Source organism: Corylus avellana, chromosome ca1 (genome assembly GCF_901000735.1).
Source record: "Corylus avellana chromosome ca1, CavTom2PMs-1.0".
NCBI lineage: Eukaryota > Viridiplantae > Streptophyta > Magnoliopsida > Fagales > Betulaceae > Corylus > Corylus avellana.
Genome location: NC_081541.1, coordinates 29,616,252 through 29,634,755, shown reverse-complemented (window position 1 = coordinate 29,634,755; position 18,504 = coordinate 29,616,252). Strand labels below are relative to the sequence as shown.

Below are 18,504 nucleotides of genomic sequence, written 5' to 3'. Positions count from 1 at the left end.
GCCCTAAATGACAAATTTTTTTTTTTTAAGGTAAAACCAATTTTTTTTATGGTTAATTTTTTTTTTTTGGCTAATGGGCCCCTGCCCATTAAATTTTTTCAGCCATGGCCCTGCCCATTCTCAAGGCTAGCTTCGTCCCTGCTTTTAGACACCCTCTCCAATGATGCTGAATTTCAAGGATGAATTTTATCTAAAATAATTTGTATTCATATAATGATAAATAATAATTTCAGAACAAACTAAACAACTGAAAATATTTTAGATACTTTGAATTAGATAAAATATTCAAACTTTCAACGAACTAATAAAAAGTTAGATACTTTTTTTAGAATTTATAATTTCCCTTTTCCCATCTTGTGTGTATATATATATATTGCTAAAATTATTTTATATATTGGGAAAAATACATTTTACCCTCCTAAAGTTTGGAGTGATTTTCAATTCGACTTCCAATGTTTCAATTTTTGTAATGCACCCCTTCAAATTTCAAAATTTTTTTTTTGCAATTCAATCAATTTTATCCCAAAATTCTCATATTGCCCATAATTTTTTGTTTTTTTTTTTTTTTTTTATAAAAAATTTTAAAAAATTCAGGGCCCCCCTTTGGCCATCTGGCCATTTTTGCATCCCAATTTTTTTTTTTTAAATAAAAAAAAAAATAGGGGCAATATGAGAATTTTGGAATAAAATTAGTTGAATTGCAAAAATTTAGAAGTTTGGGAGTACATTGCAAAAATTAAAACATTGGAGATTGAATTAAAAATTGCCCCAAACTTGGGGGCTAAAGTGTAATTTTCCTTTATATATTTTACACCCAAACAATAGTCTAAGCGATTTTGTTTACTAGTTCAGGCAAATCCCCATCCGAGAAGAAGAGAATAAACCCTAACACCCAAACAGTCCCTTCCCTTAAACCCCACTTTTGCTACTCTCTAAAATCTCAAGACCTAAAACACGGGCTTTCTCTTCCTCTCGCTTCAATCAACAATGGCTTCCGTGGTCTCAAACAACAAACCAAGGAAGAAGAAAGCGAAGCACAGCGTGTCTCTGTCAGAGCTGAAAACCCTAGGCCACCAGCTCCTCTCCTCCCGAGCGCATATCAACAACCTCCCTCTCCTCCTCTCCTTCGTGTCCCCAACCTCACCTCCTCCCTATGCCCTCGAGTCCCTCCTCTCGCTCCAGTCCTTTTTTACCCCTCTCCTCCCTTCCCTCCCTCCCTCTTCTTCTTCCAAGGCCTCCTCAGCGAGCCCCGGGGACGACCCTGACTTCATCTACCTCACCTGGCTGCGCTCCAAGTTCGACCTCTTCGTCTACTCCCTCATCGATCTTGCAGTCTCTCCGGACTCCGATGAAACTCTCAAAGTTGGTCTCTTTAATGTGAATTTGAAATGGGAATTTGATTTAATTTATTGGGGATTTTTTTTTTTTTTTTTTGTGGGGGGGGGGTGTCCGTTTCGCCGGACTCCGATGAAACTCTCAAAGTCAGTCTCTTTTTTGTGAATTTGAAATGGGGATTTGGCTTATTTTATTCGGTTTTGCTTTTGTTTTGGTGGGTTTTATTGGAAATGTTGTTTGTTTGTTTGTCTGATTTGTGTTTTGTGGGGGTGATGGGAGTACAGGAGATTGTGTTGGATACGATAATGGAGTTTGTGAAGGTGGGAAATAATGGAAGGTTTCACTCTGCTATATACCACAAGTTTTTACATTCTATTGTAAGTTTGTTTTACCATTTCTCTGGCTTTTCTCTGAGGTTTTATGTTGTTGTTTGATTATTAAATGTGTGTGCGGATTCTTTTATTGCAGGTTCACTCTACAACGTCCATTTATTTCTTAATAGACTTGCTCGCATCGAAGTACTTCCAGTACATTGATGTACGGTATGATCACTTTCATCATTGCCCAATTTTTGGTCAATTTCGTCTTTTAGATGGGATATGATGCCGTGATTAAGTATTCTCAGTAGTACATAGAATTAGAGGCAATCTCGGTTATGCCTATGTAGTTCTGTTATGTTCGGGCTATTCTAGAGGAGTTATCTTAACTCTATTTTTCTGTTCTTAAGTGTTTTCTTTTAGGCACTGGGCTACGCAAGAAATGCAAAAGCGTGTTATATTTGAACGAAATTTTTGTTGAATTATTATTATTTCCTCTTCTTGCAGTTATTTTAGCTACATTAGCGTGGAAAAACTTACTAGAACTTTGGAGTCAAAGAATATCTCTGGTACTTTTCCTGCCATGCTCCCCGTTTGAGGCTTATTCTGCTAACTTCATCTACCTGTGTTCATAGCGTTTACCTTTTTTTTTTTTAAATTAATGTTCCTCCTTACTAGATAACACCAAAGTGAATGCTGATAGCAACAATGAGAGTCATTCAAGAACAAGGTCAGTATTAACCCTGTAATTGTCACTTTCCGAGGAAAACCAATTTTGTTTTCTTACTCTTCCATGTCTCTCCTATATCAGGATTTTTAGCAGACCTTTTTTTCATTATAACATTGTTCTCTCTAGTCGATACTATATGAATTCTTGAAACTTGAACAATTTAATTTTGGATTTAACCCTTTTAGTAGTAAGCCAAATCTTGTTTCATCTTTTTGATAACTAATTTGCAATGTTAGAGACATTTAATATTTGAAGTCTTTCTTGTAGGTTAGTTTTCTTATTTTGCAAATTTATTTTGAATTCGATGTTAGTTATGTTAGTGACTGGTTTCTTTACATGCTTCAGTGTACATTCAACTCTTTAATATTCTTTTTATATTCAACATGTGTTCATCTATGTTATTCTCTTAATTTTCCTATTGGGTATGTTTGAGAAATTGAAATACATGGAAATTAGACCGGATGCTATTGTCTTATGTGCAAAGTAAGTTATGCTTTCTAGTATATTGATGTTGCCATTTGATAGCTGTTGAATTTATAGGATAAGAGTTTACTTTTCTTGCAGCTTGGAGGTTTTTATTCACAACGTACATTATATTTTATCACACATTCCCCATCTGAAAGGCTCAGATGAAAACTCTGTTTACGAGATGTGGAGCAGATCAGGTGATTGCTTGCTGGTTTTCTCTTGGAGCTTATTGTTGTTTTTTTGGTGAACTCACCAAATACATCAGATTTGTACTTCGAAAAATACACCAAAAGTTTTCTAGTGGCATCATCATTAAACTTCATAAAGTAGTGGGATTCACCTTTAGATTTGTTAGAGAGTATAAATTCTATTTTTGGTTGAGGAAGTGGCATGCAATACAAAATCTTTGAAGACCAAATGGGTTTGGCGAAAATTGTGAAAACTTTTTGAAGTTTTGAACCTAGTATGTTTCGGCCAGGGATAGGGGAATATTAAAATCAGTAAGTGTAAGGTTGCTTTTTAGCTTGGTAGTATTTTGCCTAGACTTGAACAAAGTGTGTGTGTGTGTGTGTGAGAGAGAGAGAGAGAGAGAGAGAGAGAGAGAGAGAGATTTCTGTTAGTATGTCTTAGATATTCATTATTAGACCAAATGGGTTTGGCGAAAATTGTGAAAACTATTTGAAGTTTTGAACGTAGTATGTTTCGGCCAGTGATAGGGGAATATTAAAATCAGAGAGAGAGAGAGAGAGAGAAGTTTTGAACGTAGTATGTTTTGGCCAGGGATAGGGGAATATTAAAATCACAGAGAGAGAGAGATTTCTGTTAGTATGTCTCAGATATTCATTATTACTTATCCAAAAAAAGAGTCACAATATTCATTATTAGGATGGGTCAATCTAGCCAATCGTTTTTCTGTTAGTATGTCTTAGATATTCATTATTACTTATCCAAAAAAAGAGTCACAATATTCATTATTAGGATGGGTCAATCTAGCCAATCGTTTTTATGGCCTATTCTCAGTCGCACTAAATGATTGTTGGCCAGCATTTCATTGCAACTCCCTGGTTGAACATTTGAAGTTTAATTTTTTTATTGTCTCTATTAAGTTTTAAGTTTGCTTGTTCCTTCACTGATTTGAATTGTTATCTAAAGGAAGTGATAGTAAGGAGGTTTCTGGGAATTCAAAAGCAAAAGATAAACAGCCCCAGACTGAGAAGCAAGACAATAATGTAAGTTTTTGTTTATTCACTAATGCAGGCTGTTTGATGCTTTTATTTTATTTTAAATAGTTCTACTTTTTCATCTATATACTCAATTGTATTTGTATTCTTAAAAAAGTATATTGTGTCCTGTTGATTTTTTCTTAATATATTCTTTTTACAACATTGTGTTTAGGTGTTGTCTGCAGCGAAAATTTCCAAAAAGATGGGATTAAAATTTACAAAAGCATGGATTTCATTTCTTAGGTTACCACTTCCACTCGATGTATATAAGGAGGTAAGCCTCAAAAGATGATATTAAAATTTAAGCATAATTCTTGTATATCTTGATTTTCTTCATAATACATGGAAATAATGCTGCTTGACTTGTTATGACTAGTCTTGAGGTTAGACTTTTTTGATAAGTAGTCTCGAGGTTAGACTTAAGCCAAATGCCCAGGCAATCAAATGGATGCTCAAACCCTAATAGGTACTTGTGTCGTAGTTTGTGCCTACCAATGAAGACTGTGGCTGTACGGTTTATGATTGGATATAATTTCATATCTCGCGCCAATTGTCTTTGGACTAAATGGCATCTTCTCCCACGTAAGTGGTGGAGAGTAAGGTGACAGTTTCATCTCCTATGGATGCATGAGTTTTGTTTTTATATGAAATATAGTTTATAAGTTGAGTTGTTTTTCCTTAATCTTGGCATTAGTTTACTTGTTTTTTGAGATTTGCATTGTGTGTGTTTGTGTTATGCTTTTTCGCCTTTTCTTTTCCTTGTTTTAAATGCACACCATTGTTTCTGACCTGTTTACATTTTGATGTTCAGGTTCTTGTTAGTCTCCATCAGGCAGTTATTCCTTATTTGAATAATCCTATCATGTTATGGTAAAGTTACAAACACTAGATTTAATGTAGTATTATTCTTTACTATTTGAATCTCTCTCTTCTAAATGATGAATTAAGTCTGATTCATTACCTGATGACATGCAGTGATTTTTTGACGAGATCATATGACATTGGTGGTGTTGTCAGTGTCATGGCTCTTAGCAGCCTTTTCATCCTCATGACACAATATGGTTTGGAGTATCCTAATTTTTATGAAAAGCTTTACGCTTTATTGGTCCCTTCTACCTTTATGGCAAAGCACCGGGCAAAGTTTTTTCAGGTAATGCTAAATAATTCATCATTGTGTCTGAAGTTTAAATTTTTGTCAGCCAAGGCTTAAAAAAAGGAAAAAATATTTTTTGATAAGTAGAAAAAGAACTAAATATTGAGGAAAAGTTTGTGAATGAAAGGTGAATTTGAATATATGATGCCATATATTCAGCCATAAATTCAATGATACCAAAAACAATATGAATTACTTATCAGTATCTATATGATATAAATTCAGCCACTCATGTGATACCTGGAATTCTATTGACTTTTGGTTTTATGTATCCTTCTTTATTTGGTGGCATATTTGCATCCTTTATTTGGTGGTATAGTTACAGCCAACAGATAAATTTACATGTCATGTGCAGGATAATTTTATCTAAGGAACTACTTTTGGTGTTGAGGCGAAAATTATATTTAAATTTTTTTATGAAACTTCAGAGAATATTGACATTGTCATTAATTTAACTAAGCTTCCTATCATATGTGGGTGAGTTTTTATACTTAAAATTTCCGGCCTCAGCTACTTTGGAAGTGTTATATACTCAGAATTTGTCCTAATTTGATTCTAAAAAAAGAGCGCAGGTAATTATTCTTTATTTTAATGTAGATTTTATATTTTCAATTGCTCATTTTCTTAATATCATACCTCATGGACATGAGGTTTCTGGACTGGTCTGACAAATATCAAAGACAAAAAAAGATGCACTTAGGCAGGGTTAAAAAATTAAGTTGGAACAACAGATCTGGTGTGTGTTTATTTTGAGCAATTGGTTATTTTCTAATTGATTGAAATGTATTTTCTGCAGCTTCTTGATTCTTGCTTAAAATCTCCACTTCTTCCAGCATATTTGGCAGCTGCTTTTGCTAAGAAATTGAGTCGGCTATCACTGTCAGTTCCTCCTTCAGGAGCGTTGGTTATTGTAGCTCTGATTCACAATCTTTTACGAAGACATCCTTCAATCAACTGTTTGGTGCACCGGGTAACTATTACAATCTTACCATCATGATTTATTTTATCATTATCCATTTGATTTTGGTGCAAGTGGGGTGTGCTGGGCTTATTATGAGTGGTACATATGATTCTATATAGTGTATTACATAAATTGCTATTTGATGAATTTTTTTTTTCCATGATTGTTGCTTAACGCACTGCTGCATACTAGATTGGTGTCTACATTATGATTATTCATAGACTTGATACTGCTACAAATTGACTGTAGATCTATGGTATTAGCTCTTGATGGAAATATTTAGAGAGAAAAGATAGGCTCTCTTTTGGTATCTATTGACTAATGAAAATGATTGGGGTTATGGAGGAAATGATGCTCGGTTTTAGAATATAAACATTATGGCTTAAATATGCTGATAGAATTGCCATTTCTGATTGAGTGAAAAATTAGAGGTGAGACATGTACTTTTCCTCTGACAATTAAATTAGGCCAGGTCATATTATTTGCCCCCTATATATTTGCAATTATTTTGGATGGAGACTTGGCGTAACTGTTTGTAGTCCCATGTTTTATTTTTCTGCTAAATTGTAACTTTTGTTCCTGAAGTTGACAAGAGTTGGTAACACATAAGTTGGATAAGAAATAGACTTTGGCATCACAGGTAAAAGGATAAGATTAAAACTATGGAATGAAATTTCAGAAGTTTTGGATACTGCATTATGCTTCATATAAAGCAGATCTGATTACTATTCTTGGAGTGGTATTAGGTGCTGGTTGTGTGGGCAGTAAGTATGTACTAACTTTACGACAATTTTAATATCTGTTACTTTAGTAACACTGGATTGATTGGACCAGTATGTCCAATCCAATTGAGAAAACCGAAAAAAGTTCACCAAATTTCGCTTTCTAAACTTTTGGGACTACTTGGATTTGACCCTGTTTCCTCTGATTCTCTAAACAGCATCTTGATTGCAAGTTCTACTGCTCTTACTGTTTATCAAACTATCTGAAGGTTTCTTTAAATAATTTGTTAATCCTTTTCATGCTTTCTGTAAAAAGGGAATGAATTAGTGAAGTTTGTGCAGGAAGATGGTGCTGAAACAGCAAAAGATAATTCAAATGCAGAAAAAGTTGATTCTGGAACTGGCTCAGATATGTCCAGCAGGAAACCAGGCATGGATCAGTTTAACAATGAGGAAAGTAATCCCATAAAGTCCAATGCTATGAGTAAGTATCTTCTTGAATCTTTCTCAATTCCTCTTTAAACTTTGGCCCATTTATTACCCATGTAATTGTGGAAATTGATTTATGGAGTGATTTATCCATCACCTCACTCTGCACGCACTTCTATTACAGTTGCACGCTCTTATGACCTTTCAGGGAACCCATAATTTTCATTGAATCAATAAATCAACCACATATTTGGATGAATGTGATTGCAGAAGATGAATTTATACACGATTAAACCCTATCAACACCTTTAGTCTACAATTTGAAAATTTGGCACACCAGATGAGAGAGGCAAAGACTGAAATCTTATTGATATTGGCTAGGAGCTCAAAAATGTATATTTATAGGGATTGGACACCCCAATCCTGCAACAATAGAAAATTCTAGAGACTGAAATGAAGGAAAAATTACATAGGATCCCTCCAACTAACAAAAATGGTGAAATGAAGACAACTAAAAATGACTGAAGTGAAAATATAAGGCATAAAAATCACCTGAAAACATGCAAAATCTGGGGATTTTGAGGCCAAAAATGGGCTGTAAAGTGTTCATCTTTGAGGATGTCATACTTCCTCTTCAAGAGTTTTATTTTGACAAGTTATGGGCCTCACAACTCCCCCTAGATCAAAAGTTATAATCTAAATTTGGAGATTAAGCTCTGTTATTTAGCCGAGCATTTGGGCTATCATCTATCTGTTAGCTCCAGAAAGTCCATGAAAACTTGTTCTCATTAAATAATCCTCTAAATGCTACCAAGTTATGTGGCGTCAAGAAATAGATCTACACAAAATTATAGGTCATGACTTTTCTACAATTTTTTTTTGGTTTGGTTTAGAAGGCTCAAATCTCTTTTTGCCTCCATTTTTTAGTACCGTCAGGTTTAACCTAATGAGTTAGGAGATATACTATTGTAATCGATATATATACTGACCGATCCCTGTATATCATGTATGCCATTAATGTTAATATCACAAAGCTGACTTCTTCCATGCACATTAACGTCTCCTAAGTCTTCTCTACTGTTTACATTGCTTGATCTCATTTATTGATATACTTGCACGAGAAATGCCACACATCCCAAATATGTTTTCCAAAATTTGATTCCCAAATCATGTGTCATTATCTCATGAGTTGGTGACTCACTTCTCAAAATAATAAATCTTATGATATGGTAACACATCATTTGAGAGCCAACTTTTGGGAAACAAATTTGAGATGTGTAGCACTCCTCTACTTGCACACATTGAAAAACACAAATGTATATATATCTCTGAGTTGTGGGGTTACTTTTTAAATTAACTTCACATCTTGATGAATATTGTTTGAACAGGAAGTTCGCTTTGGGAAGTTGATACCCTCCGTCACCATTACTGCCCTCCTGTTTCAAGGTACATTACACTAGCATATTTGCATATATGTGGTACATTTGCATGTATATTCATTTGTGATTGTAGTCTGGTAATCTCTTTTCTTTTTCTTTTTTTCTTTTTTTTTTCTTACGATGCTAGGTTTATTTTGTCACTTGAGAACGATTTGACTGTCAGAGCTAAAACAACTGAAATAACAGTTGAAGATTTCAGTTCGGGTTCGTATGCGACAATTTTTGGGGATGAGGTAATATGCTCATTTCTGTTTATCCTTGGAAAACTTAAATTATATATATATAAGCAATTGGACCCGTGAGAAGGGGAACGGCTCGTTATGAAGTAAAACAATGCTGCTTTTTACCCCATCGGATCAGTCATGAGATCCCTTTAGCTTTGATTGGCGCATAAGTGGTACTTGAGTCCTGGTCAATATGCCTTCAAATTTGAATAGCCTCTATCTAGATGCATCTTTACGCTACTATCTTTGGAGCTTTAAGCCTTTAACTGAGGGTTGCTTCAGTATTACTTCTCTGGGACAATTAAATGCGACGACCATAATTGCTGAAGCTTTTGTTCAACTTTTTGGATATTAAAACATGTTCCTTTTGTGCATTAAAGTTCTCTCAGAGCTGCTCTTTCTTTATTGCAGATTAGGCGAAGGGTAAAACAGGTGCCAGTAGCATTCCATAAAGTTGCTCCCACCTCTTTGTTCTCGGAGTCCGATTTTGCTGGTTGGACTTTTAAATATGATGAGACCAAGGAAAAGAATGAGACTACAAATATATCTGATGAACACGGTCATAGTTCTGCAAAACTACAAGTAGAGAGTTCATGAACCAGATGCAGTTTTTCTCTGTGCATGTGTACACCTTCATTCTATTTGAGTCACCGTTTTTTTTCTTTTTGGGTTAGGCTCTTCTTTTTGTACGAAGGGGTTGGGAATTTTATAGGCCTAATTTTGTTAGCTGTACACTGTAGCAGGTTTTGACCTGCTCTTCAGACAATTATCTATTTCTTTCAAGTGTAATCTGCAATTTCTTTGAGATGAAGTGATCACAGCCAAAATAGGTAATAAACAAATTATTCTCCTTTAGGTAATCCACTGGTAGGTGTTTATTTGAAAAAACATGAAATGTAATTGTGTTTAGCACCTCGGTATGGGCAATCTGTTGTGGGATTGGTTGTAGCTTGCGTGAGAGAGGTCTTCCCAAGGGACTGGGTGAAAGAGGATTGTTTGAAGCTAGGTTCTTGAACATGCAGTTGATAATCCTTTTGGTTGGCCAATGTCAGTGTAAAGGATGAGAAACTATGATGTACGATTGGTTCATCCAAAGTAAGAATAATTTATTTATGATCTAAATGCAAATAATTAGGGTTTAAAAATCGAGCCAACGAACAGGAAGGTGGCTTGCCCAGTTAACCCACAGTAGAGGGAGACCCACTCTTGATAGGGTCCCTTCGTGCAGTCACCCCTCGACCTTCAACAATAGGTGACTTGCAGAACCACCTCATAATAGACGAGGTGACTGTGCAAGCCAAACCCACGGGTGTGGTCAACCCTTCTTCGGCTCTACCTCCTCCACTCCCCCCTTCGAGTGAGGAGGGAATCGTGCTTTATTTATGTGCCACTTATCAGCAAACAACCTAAAGACGTTAAAATATGATTTTAATCGCAGTAAGGGTGCTTTTGGCATGGCCTAAGTCTGCCAAACCCAGTAGCCATCAACGAGAATGAACAAGATTTTATTTAAAGCATTCTGAAACTGCATCCACTACAATATTTGTGAAGACACTAGAATGTTTTTCAGGTATCTGGGGGAAACAGTCCATGAAGTTTCAATACGAAACATGATTTCCTCGTCTAGTAAATCCTAATCACATACGCAGAGTAAATTTCTACTCAAATGTTTTCATGCTACGTCTTAGCAACATCAAATGCAAGCGATAGTCAGGAGTTCATAGCACATTATTCCAATAGGCCTATTAAGCATCCAATCTAATCAAACATTACTGCCCAATACCTCTTGGAGAAGATCCAGACCTTCTGCTGATATACACCTCTTGAACTGCAATTTTGGGATCGCAAGCCGTGGCGGTGGGTCCGGAGAGAAGCATACAATAACAACAGTCAGGTTGTCGCATGTATTGCGCTTGAGTGCCTCCCTAACCAGCTCCCTTGAGCATCTCTCAGGATCATTGTGAAGCATTAACTCCTTCCGTGCAATTGTAACTGCACACTGGCTGCTCATCACATCCCACAGGCCATCACAGCCTAGTATCAAGAATTCATCTTCCTCACTCAGAAGCATCTCCCGAAGCTCTGGTTCTGCACTCAAGGGACAGGATGAGCCCTCGGGACATTTCATGTGCCAATCTCCGAGGGCACGTGCCACTGATAATTGACCGTTGAGGTAGCCATCATATACGACACCACCAAGTTTCTCGATTCTTAGTCTCTCAGAGGAGCAATCAGGTTTATGGTCTATGGATAGCTCAATCGCCCTACCTCGTTTCCCCAACACAGCTCGACAGTCCCCTGCATTGGCAATTAGCATCATCCTGGCAGGAGAGATCATATGTCAAACAAAAGCGGCTTCATCCATCGGGACGTAAAATAAATAAAGATAAAACGTATTTTGAAGCTAAACCCAACAGACATTGTATACAGAGAGATGCCTACGTTAAATGGTCAAATTCTTTCTGTAACAAGTTTAATTCTACCATCTTCCACAGCAGGTTGGGTTTATTTGATCTCCAGTTTTGTGGCCAGCTCTTCACTTGGTCAAACAGGAGGGACCAAGACCCCATTTTGAGGAAGCTTGACAGGATTCTGGTTAATACTAATAATTGGGAGAACCTTTTTCCAGGATCCAAGGCTTTTCGATTGTCAAGCTCTTGAACCTTTCCAAGGTTAGGAAACATTCTGTGTTCTTTAACTTTTGGGCAGATCATCTGAACTCCCTAGCCTTAGAGGAAGACGTCTGGGAGGAAGACATCCGAGGTACTCCAATGTTCCAGCTTTAAAATTACAAAGTTATGCTGTGCCCATATCTTTGCATTGGATGATAAGATTTGCCAACCCGACCCAAAGGAGAAAAAAAAAAAAGTTCCCAACCAAGTTTCAGGAACTAGAAAACCCATAAATGAGTACATTCATAGATGAAAGCAACATTGGTAGCCTCCAACCAGCAAATGTTGTTAATTGGCAAGATAAGTTTTATCCTAAGGTTTAGTGAAGAAAGGTTTGTACCTGAACATGCAAAGAGTTAAAATGTAAGTTTGATATTTATGAACTCCACCTTATTATATACAATAGTCATTTTCCTCCACATATGGGCTTCAATATCTTTTCATTACCAATTGATCAATTATTATTCCCTGGGGACATGTATTCTAAGCCTTGAGGATAGTGCACAGATAAAATTAAAGTCAACCGGAATAGTAGTATGTACTTCACAGAACTACCTAACAACCGTCTGAAAATCATTTTTAATTTTGTGGTAACATCAAATTCAAACAAGAGTAATGCATTTCAAGAAAGTAAGTTTTATAGAAAAAGAAAAAGGCCAAAAACAGCAAGTTCGGACTAGAAACATCAATTACCTTCCAAAAATAAGGGCAGTCAGGGCGGTGGTGCCAGAGGAACTATCAAGAGAAGCAGCATCAGCAAATGCATGGTCAGCTTTCAGAAAAGCACTCTGAATGGCCTTCTTCACACAAATGGGGAAATGAGAGTCCTCAATAATAAATTGAAGAATGTTCTCTCTGATAAACAAAGCTGCATCTATACCCCCATGCCCATCAAACACCTGCGGAAGGACAATAATGATCGGTCACATAAATTATGGCATGCTAATATTGCAATTGTTCAGCCACCACCATTCTAATCATTGATTTAAAGCATCAACAATCTAGAATTATAATTCAAAAACTATGACGCCAGCGATTAAATTACAGACCCCATAGAAAGCTCCAGGAGCAGGAAAGTCTGCAGTTGCACCTAGATGTTCCTGAAGATCATCTATACAGATGTGCTCATCCTCCATATATGGTTTGGGTCCAATCTCCGAGCAGCTTCCAGAACGAAAAACAGGTGCAAACTTGGCATTATGATCTGATCGTGAGTTTGTGCTAACAATCCCAATATCCAATTCCTAAGCAAAGGAGTTGAAAGGCAATAAAATAAATGCAGAGACATTAAAAAAAAAAGAAAAAAGAAAAAAAAGATGGACAATGCAATTATCTTAGCTGCCATCTGTAAACACAGATTTTCTTACCAAATCAGTAGTAGATGCCAACTGAGCCGAGCTCACACTATGACATAATGGCGAGAGATGCCGAGGAGGTTTTCCCATGTTCAGTACTTCCATGCTCTCAACAGTTTCCGACTTATCATCTGTTGATATGCTGACATCCCCCTTTCCGTAACCTTCTTCTGAATTGGAAAGAGGAGGTGGGTATTCAGTCCCTGCAGCCATTTTGCTTGCTAAGGCTTGATTCCATTCAATCTGTATCACAGCCAGGCAATTCAAGCCATGCTTTTTATATCAGTAACTGAACAATTCCTGGTAGCTAGCTAGCAGAGAAGAACAGAAAAAATGGGAGAAAAGGGTACAAAAAAGAAAAAAAGCTTTGATTTCAGACCTGGTAGGCTTGAACAGTGAACAAATTTTCAACTCACTTCTCCACCAATTGCTAGTCCTACAATCATGAGGTCAAAAACCCAAGTCAAGCAGAGATCAAACAACCCAATTGAAATTTTGAAATCACAGAGCAAAAAGTCCATACCTTGCACCCAATAAAGATATTCCCACCCAAAAATGAACATAAAAAAATAAAACTTCGCAGGATTATCAACAAACCCAGATCACAAATCACCGAAATATCCACAACCCATATATCGAATTTCACAAACTTAACAACAAAAGGCAGATATATTCAGTAGAAGAAGATAATTGGCGTGAGTTACCAGAGTACTTGCCGTACAATTATGGCAAGCTGGAGACAATCTTCGAAATGATGCCCGAGAAGAAAGCAACCAAAAGGGAGAGTGGTACCCAGAAAGCAACAAAAGTTTCCGAGCTTCCAAACAGAAATAATGAAGAAGAAAAATAATTGAAAGACTAGGAGTGAGATTAGGGTACAGTTACTTGTCTTGAACAAGAGGAGAGCGTGAGATTTTTTTATGAACAACGACAGAATTTGCTGACACGTCGTTATGTGGAAGTTTTACGTACTAGATCAGGACGAGGACGCTGGTGTTTTTTCAACAATTGCGGCTGTGATTTCCTGTCCGTCGGATCGTTGCACGTTCGAAAAAGCAACGGTCAGATGTGGACGAACGTTTTTCACCTAAATTGCAAGGTCGTTGACGATGGTTGACAATGCGAGCCGCATGCGATTGGAGGGATGGAACCTCTGGTGCCGTCATTTTGACGTCACCCATTGGAGCCTGACGTATTTGGTTTATTTTCGTCTCAATTTGCGATTTTAAAATGGGTATTTAAAAAATGCATTTAAGTATTTATGGTGCGTTATTAGGATTTCGTAAGAATAATCTATATTTTTAAAAAATATTTTAAAACTTAAGGTGTTTGTTCTCAGGGGATAGCTCAATCAGCTGCAAACCATGACTTATGAAATAAAGGTCATTAGTTTGAATTTCTCCTTACCCTCTTATGTAGACATATCAAAAAAACAAAAACTAAAGCGTTTGACATTACGATTTAAAATAGGAAAAAAAGAATCTGCGATTTTTATAAGCATGTTAGGGAGTGCTTATTTGACAAGGTGTGAATTTAAACCAAAATCATGATTTCGCATAACAAATATTTGATAAAAAAAATATTTTTAAACATGTTTTACTAAACGTCTTTGCAATTTTAAAAAGTAAATATTTCAAAAACGCAAATTTTAAAATCGCACATTAAAACCACAATACCAAACGAACTCTTAGTAAAATTGTAATTTAACCTTTAAAATCGTATAATTATTTTAAAAATGCATTCCCAGTTAATACATATTTTATAATTCAGTTTAAAATCACATTTTTATTCTATGAACTTACGGTGTCAAATAATACACTCTTAGTGCCATTACAGTGTCAATACCTCTGTTAGAGCATTCTTAACAGCCTCATGAAATTTTACTCACCAAAATAACCAAAAGTACATTTTGTTCTGTTTTAACTAACTTTCGCTCTTCCATTTAAATATTCTTTTTCAAATACTTCATATATATATATATATATATGTTACTTTTTTAAAGAATATGGGAGGAGAGAGAAACGTTATATTATTTCTTATTCATTTGGTGAGTGAATAGTATTATTTTGGGTTAAAATAATGAGATTGAAAATAGAGGATTTTGGTCACTTTTATTCAATTGCCTCACCAAAATAATTTTAGTGAGGCTGCAACAATGTTAAATCGACACTTATCTAGAAACTTAAACTAAAAAGAAATTGTAAATTTAGTTATTTAAATTAATAATTTAACAAAACAAATTAAAATAAAAGGTCAACATCCATGTGACCTTGCTTGGTTATATATATATTCTGTCATGTGATAAAAGGAACCTTTGAAGCAACCATGTTTTAATATTCTCTATTTCTCATTATGTATTATTGATTGGGCAAATAGAGAAAGTGTGACATGCCTATTTAAAGTTAAACTAGAGTTTCTTAGATAAAATTGGAAAAATCAACCTACCTTGTATTAATGACTACTCTTAAATGTGGAATATTATTGAGGCTAGGGTTGGGCACAGGTCGGGGTGTGACAGGTATTGGGTTTTTTTTCCACCCGCCCTGCACCTTGCGGGTTTGGGATTTTCCAACCTGCCACCCGAGCCCAATGACCAAGAGTCGCGCGGGTCGGGTATTTGCGGTGCGAGTTAAAAATGTGCAGGTTTGCAGGTCGAGTCGGGTTTATTGGCCAAACAGAAAAGAGAAATCATTGGAGAATATTTCTTTCTTTCCTTTCATTTCATCTTTCCCAAGAACCAAACAGAAAAAAAAGAGAGAGAGAGAGAGAGAGAGAGTACCATTCTACGATCGAGAGGTTAGAGGTGAGAGTGAGAGTGAGAGAGGCGAGAGTCGAGAGTGAGATGGGTCCGATGGGAGATCGAGAGCCGAGAGGTGCGGTCGACGGTTGTGTGGTGCGGGGAGTGAGATGGGTCCGATGGGAGATGAGATAGAGAGGACGAGAGGTGTGGTCGTGCACTCATGCGGTGCAACTGACAACTGTGTTGAGGACTTGACTCTTGAGTGCTAGGTGAAAGAGAGAAAGCCGAATGGGTCTCTTAAGTCTAGGTTTTTTTTTAATTTTTTTAATTTTTATGTGTTTTAGGAGTGGATCGGGGCAGGTACCTGCATAGGAAATATTAGTAAATCTGAAACCCGCACCGACCCATATGGGTTGGATATTCCCAACCCGAACCCGCAAAAATAAACACTAAACCCGCACGGGGCGGGTTTGCGGGTTGGGCGGGTTTTTGTCCAGTCCTAGTTGAGGCGTATGGTCTATTTATAGTTGATTAATTGTAGAGAATGAAAATTGAAGGGACAATTTTAGGTAGTAATTTCAAAGGGCACGATTGATAATGGTTTGAAAAGTTTTTTTTTATTTTTTTTAGTTCGAAAAAAAAAAAAGTTTTAAATTGATATAAAGATTGAAAAGAAAAATGTTATTTGGGAAGGATCTACCTTTGAAAAGTGCTTTTTTATTTTAATTTTTAAATTTAAATACAAAAATGTGTTTTCACAACCGTTACCAAACAAGACCGAGGGCCCATACTTGGTTACTACGTCTATATCACTAAAATGTTAATTGACGAATTTATGTAATAAAACAGTCCAATTTTTACATTAACTAAGGGCCCATACTTAGCAAAAAAGGAAAAAAAGTAAAGGAATTATGAACTTCTAACTATTTAAATGTTGATTTCGTAAGATTAGGGTTTGTTTGGGTTTGTGACTTCAAAGAGTACAATTTAAAAATAGTGATTTGAAAACGTGCGATTTAAAAACGTGATTTTTTAAAACCCGGTTACATGTTTGATAAAATTGCAATTTGGCATTTAAAATCACAGTTTAGCCTTTAAAATTGTGAACTTTTAAAAAAACACATTCTTAACTGCGATTTCAAAACCCAAATTTTTTGGGTTTTCAAATCGCAATTTTTTTAAAAATGCAATTCCAAATAATCAATTTTTTGCAATTTGATTTAAAATCACACTTTTTGTTTATGAAATCACTATTCTAAATGCACTATAAAAAACAAAACCGATAAAGGAAAGCAATGTACTGTAAAATTCAAATGGATAAAACCTATCAACTCCGCTAGTCATTTGAATAATTCCTTGAAAACGAAATATGAGCTGATTTGCATTATTAAATTGCATCAAATGGGGAAAATTCCAAAACGTGTTTCTTCTTTTAATCATGAGCTGATTTGCATCAAACAGATGAAAGAAAATGTTCTCTAAAACATGTTTTACTTGACATAAAAATATGACATATTTGACTACACATTTCAGGACATTGTTTTTCATTTTCCAAAATAAATAAATAAGAAAACGTGCCCAAGAAAACGATGCTCGAATTTAGAAAAGAAAACAAGAAATTAGAAGGTGTAGGAGAAAAAAGTAAAAAGTTTTCTACATGAAAGTGACCAAAGAGTCCTCATATATATATATATAAAAGATTGATAATTGCTTATTGGTTTGGTGATGAGGATCAAGTGGTTGGGCTTCAATACTCCCCGATGTAGGTTGAGATTGGCCGCAAACAACTGAATTTAGTAGAAACCAAAGGTTTAGTTAAAATATTGGCTATTTCGTAATGGTAATATATTACGGGACTATAAATCGAGACTCTTCGTATTATAAACTAATAAATTGAATAAGAGCAATAGAACATAATATAACTCATAAGGTTTTATTATGTAAAAATAAGTCATAGATCGAATTACGTAAAATCTTGTCTTTATTTCTTTTATTTCTATTTCCATTTTATTTTTCTTTCACTATTATTTTCTTGGTATCATAGCTATTCGATTGAGTGGACCTGTAATTTTTTTTTTTTTTTTTTTCCTTCTTCTGGTTTTTTGTCTTGTTCTTGATAGCCAATATTTTTACCGTTCTCGCTATAGATCTTTCATCGTATTTGACGACAAAAAAAAAGTGGTCACAAGGCCTAGACAAAGACCCATTCTAGAGGGTAACTGGTCCAGTCCTAGTTAGGCTATTCAGTCCGTCTTAATGGTTTGCACCCAACCAGGACAGTATCTGTAGGGCACACTACTAGGAAACTGAGAAAAGTAACCATCACAATGCAGAATCTCTAGGAGTCCACAACATTAAATGTACATCTCACTCCTAACATCAAGGGAGCGTATACAAATGCCAAGAGAGTATGTGGATCATTAAATGTCCGCGTCACTTCCCTCACATTATGGAAATATGATCTTCTCCAGTCTAGCATATTTAGTTTATAGTTAAAATTTTTTTTTAAAAAAAAAATCTTAAAATCATAAATAAAACATATGTCCACTAACTAAAAATAATAATAAAATATTATTTTAGATTTAAATAAAAATAAAAAATAAAATTATAAAATATTAAAGGGTGACATTGGGGGTGGCCGGACCACCTCAGTCGAAGCCACCCCAAACCGCCGGTCTTGAGCCACCCCATGGCCCTTGGGGGTAGCCGGACCACCCCCAAGGGACAAATCTGAAA

The 18,504-nt window shown here is 35.8% G+C and overlaps 2 protein-coding genes across 3 annotated transcripts; one reads left to right on the top strand and one right to left on the bottom strand.

Moving 5' to 3' along the window:
* Nucleotides 1-857: 857 nt before the first annotated feature.
* On the top strand, nt 858-9,865 carry LOC132166959 (protein NUCLEOLAR COMPLEX ASSOCIATED 4). The gene is made up of 15 exons (XM_059577824.1): nt 858-1,362; nt 1,620-1,712; nt 1,804-1,877; nt 2,160-2,221; nt 2,331-2,382; nt 2,947-3,047; nt 4,003-4,079; nt 4,246-4,347; nt 4,885-4,943; nt 5,049-5,223; nt 6,023-6,196; nt 7,252-7,393; nt 8,727-8,784; nt 8,905-9,010; nt 9,413-9,865. Exons 1-15 carry the CDS (start codon nt 988-990, stop codon nt 9,596-9,598), a joined length of 1,836 nt encoding a protein of 611 aa, XP_059433807.1. The 5' UTR covers nt 858-987; the 3' UTR covers nt 9,599-9,865.
* Nucleotides 9,866-10,491: 626 nt separating this feature from the next.
* On the bottom strand, nt 10,492-13,935 carry LOC132167097 (probable protein phosphatase 2C 27). 2 transcript variants are annotated; one of them, XM_059577993.1, is made up of 6 exons: nt 13,733-13,935; nt 13,408-13,464; nt 13,041-13,271; nt 12,723-12,917; nt 12,367-12,572; nt 10,492-11,322 (listed from the first exon to the last, which is right to left on the bottom strand). In XM_059577993.1, exons 3-6 carry the CDS (start codon nt 13,239-13,241, stop codon nt 10,764-10,766), a joined length of 1,161 nt encoding a protein of 386 aa, XP_059433976.1. In that variant the 5' UTR covers nt 13,242-13,271; nt 13,408-13,464; nt 13,733-13,935; the 3' UTR covers nt 10,492-10,763. The 2 variants fall into 2 exon arrangements, with proteins under 2 accessions (XP_059433976.1, XP_059433977.1); XM_059577994.1 differs by having other exon boundaries at nt 13,750-13,935.
* Nucleotides 13,936-18,504: the final 4,569 nt, after the last annotated feature.

What these genes read in the sequence shown, in the direction of transcription:
- LOC132166959 (XM_059577824.1), top strand. Translation starts at nt 988, where the DNA reads ATGGCTTCCGTGGTCTCAAACAACAAACCAAGGAAGAAGAAAGCGAAG. An exon ending in GGAGTCAAAGAATATCTCTG is followed by an intron (nt 2,222 to 2,330) that starts GTACTTTTCCTG and finishes CCTCCTTACTAG; the next exon opens with ATAACACCAAAGTGAATGCT. An exon ending in TACTGCCCTCCTGTTTCAAG is followed by an intron (nt 8,785 to 8,904) that starts GTACATTACACT and finishes TTACGATGCTAG; the next exon opens with GTTTATTTTGTCACTTGAGA.
- LOC132167097 (XM_059577993.1), bottom strand. Translation starts at nt 13,241, where the DNA reads ATGGCTGCAGGGACTGAATACCCACCTCCTCTTTCCAATTCAGAAGAA. An exon ending in TGGCATCTACTACTGATTTG is followed by an intron (nt 12,918 to 13,040) that starts GTAAGAAAATCT and finishes TCCTTTGCTTAG; the next exon opens with GAATTGGATATTGGGATTGT. An exon ending in ACTGCCCTTATTTTTGGAAG is followed by an intron (nt 11,323 to 12,366) that starts GTAATTGATGTT and finishes CTCTCCTGCCAG; the next exon opens with GATGATGCTAATTGCCAATG.